Below are 2168 nucleotides of genomic sequence, written 5' to 3' on the forward strand. Positions count from 1 at the left end.
ACATTAACAGATCTTAATATATATATAACTTTATATATATATAATAATATATATATACATATTATGTACAGAAAATCATATTTATCAAATTACTAAATAATATGTGCAAGTATATTATACAATGTGTTTCTATATAAATCTTTCCATTTATCAAATGGAAAGATCCAAATGTATACAAAGTAAATACATTCAAATTGTTATTCTAAATATTTTGAAGAGGTTAAAGATTCAATTTTTTTTTAAGAAAATGAGTATATGGTAATCATACTTCCTGCATAACTAACGCATTGAGTTCCTCTTCTCCTGGACACAACACTGCATCGATGTTATAAAAAGCAGCATGAAGCGTTATCATAAACCAAGAAACTCCTGAAAGAGAAAAATATAAATTTAATTACTTTCTGTATCATACAATTCTATTTCAAAGATACTCTTTTACCTACCAAGTACCCAAAAGACAGCTGCATGTGCACCTACTAGGTAAAATACAGGCAGTGAAAAAATTCCGACTAAAGAATACACTTGCGCCAAAGTTAATCTATGATTTAATATCATCAATTCCTGCTTCGAATGTCGCTGAGACAACTTGTAACATATTCCAAGGGAAGCGACAACTGCCAGCAACAACAGAGGTGAAGTAAGTCTAAAAAAAATTATAGATTTTGTCTTTCTCTCTCATATACAGTCATATAAAAACATACAAAAATAATTAATTAATTCTGTTCAAGTCTATTTGACCCAAAATGTAATTGATTTTTTTAACTAATATTTTATTTAAAAACTTTCCTGTATAATATTTAATAACTTTGTTAATGTAATTCTTTATCTTTTCTCTGTAAAAAATATAATTATTATTTTTTAGAACTTTTATTATATTGATCTAAACAATATGATTATATATTAAATTTAAATAGACCAACAGGATTAATAGAATTATTTTTATAGATATTATCAACAAATTAGTGCAATGTTAAGTATTTCTTACAAGCAGTATATCACTAATCCAATAAACACAAACAGATAATTGCTCTGGAAATATTCAATGTTCTTCACAATCCGCTTGCTCAATCTGCTTATATTGGGTGGCGGTCTGATGTTGTTTGTGTTAAGAAACAATGACCATGGTCGAATATTCGCTTTTCTGTGCTCGATCCAGTTTTGGGCTTGAGGATAGCCTACAGCTATCTGTCCAAGTGGCAGCTGAGGTAGTTGCAGAAATTCAAATCTACGAAATAACAAACAGAAAAATCAATTAATAACATCAGACAATGCAGAAATCTTTATATCTTTATATTTTCTACTCTGCGTTTTCGATTTCTTCAACATCAAAACTGCTTTCGTGAAATATGCTCGAATTATTCACGTTGATGAATTATTCATAACAAGCTAGTAATTAAATCTTTCTTCGTTCTTGCTAGGTTGCTACGTCAACACACAGTATGGCACTTGCTTATAGGTTAAGTTAGGTGAATCTTGAATAAATCTTAGGTAAATCTAAAAAGAAATTGTATATTCATTACCCATTCGTAGTTTTATGATTATCTGGCGGGGTCTGCATTTCCCCCATCGGGACTTCCACATGTGCCATGACTTTCTAAGGCAAAATTATTTTTCGCTGTCGAAGACTCGCCTTTTGTTGTACGTATCTCTATTCTCTTATTTTAGTTCACAACTTTCCCGTTTATTTGTGTTTGGTTCCGCACCTCATATCTTTCTATTCTCCTAAAAGTGTGGATATACACATATACTTTCCTTTTAAAAATAACAGAAAACGTAAGACACTGCAGATAACGAAAGACACTGCAGAACGAACAACGAACAAATTTGATGTAGTCTACGTTTATACCGGGTGATCTTAATTATCCATGCAAAGAACAATGTGAGTGGCATATGATATTTGAAGCCGATATGTATACGATCTTCATGTCAGAATTAAAAAAATAGAAATAGAACTCTACTTATTAATTTTATAATCAACATGAAATACACGAATATTTTTTAGAAAATAATTTAAAAAACGTTTGATTCTAATAAAAGAAAAATTGTTTTTATATAAACAATATTAAGAATCTTTATTTTAGACTGCATATATAAGAAATAAATAATTTTTAAATATTTGTTTTTACGTTAGATAACTTTATTATATATTTCACATGTGATTTTCTTTA

General features: G+C 28.8%; 1 protein-coding gene across 1 annotated transcript in view; it reads right to left on the reverse strand.

The window, feature by feature from the left end:
- The window catches only part of LOC108747483 (anoctamin-1), an 8981-nt gene extending 7160 nt beyond the window's left edge, over nucleotides 1-1821 (reverse strand). The window contains exons 1-4 of the mRNA XM_018484991.1: nucleotides 1521-1821; nucleotides 986-1225; nucleotides 444-643; nucleotides 269-369 (exon numbers count right to left, since the gene is read on the reverse strand). Coding sequence (XP_018340493.1) covers nucleotides 269-369; nucleotides 444-643; nucleotides 986-1225; nucleotides 1521-1588 — 609 coding nt within the window. The 5' untranslated portion in view covers nucleotides 1589-1821. The remainder of the gene's footprint in view (nucleotides 1-268; nucleotides 370-443; nucleotides 644-985; nucleotides 1226-1520) is intronic.
- Nucleotides 1822-2168: the final 347 nt, after the last annotated feature.

Source organism: Trachymyrmex septentrionalis, unplaced genomic scaffold, assembly GCF_001594115.1.
Source record: "Trachymyrmex septentrionalis isolate Tsep2-gDNA-1 unplaced genomic scaffold, Tsep1.0 scaffold2, whole genome shotgun sequence".
Lineage (NCBI taxonomy): Eukaryota > Metazoa > Arthropoda > Insecta > Hymenoptera > Formicidae > Trachymyrmex > Trachymyrmex septentrionalis.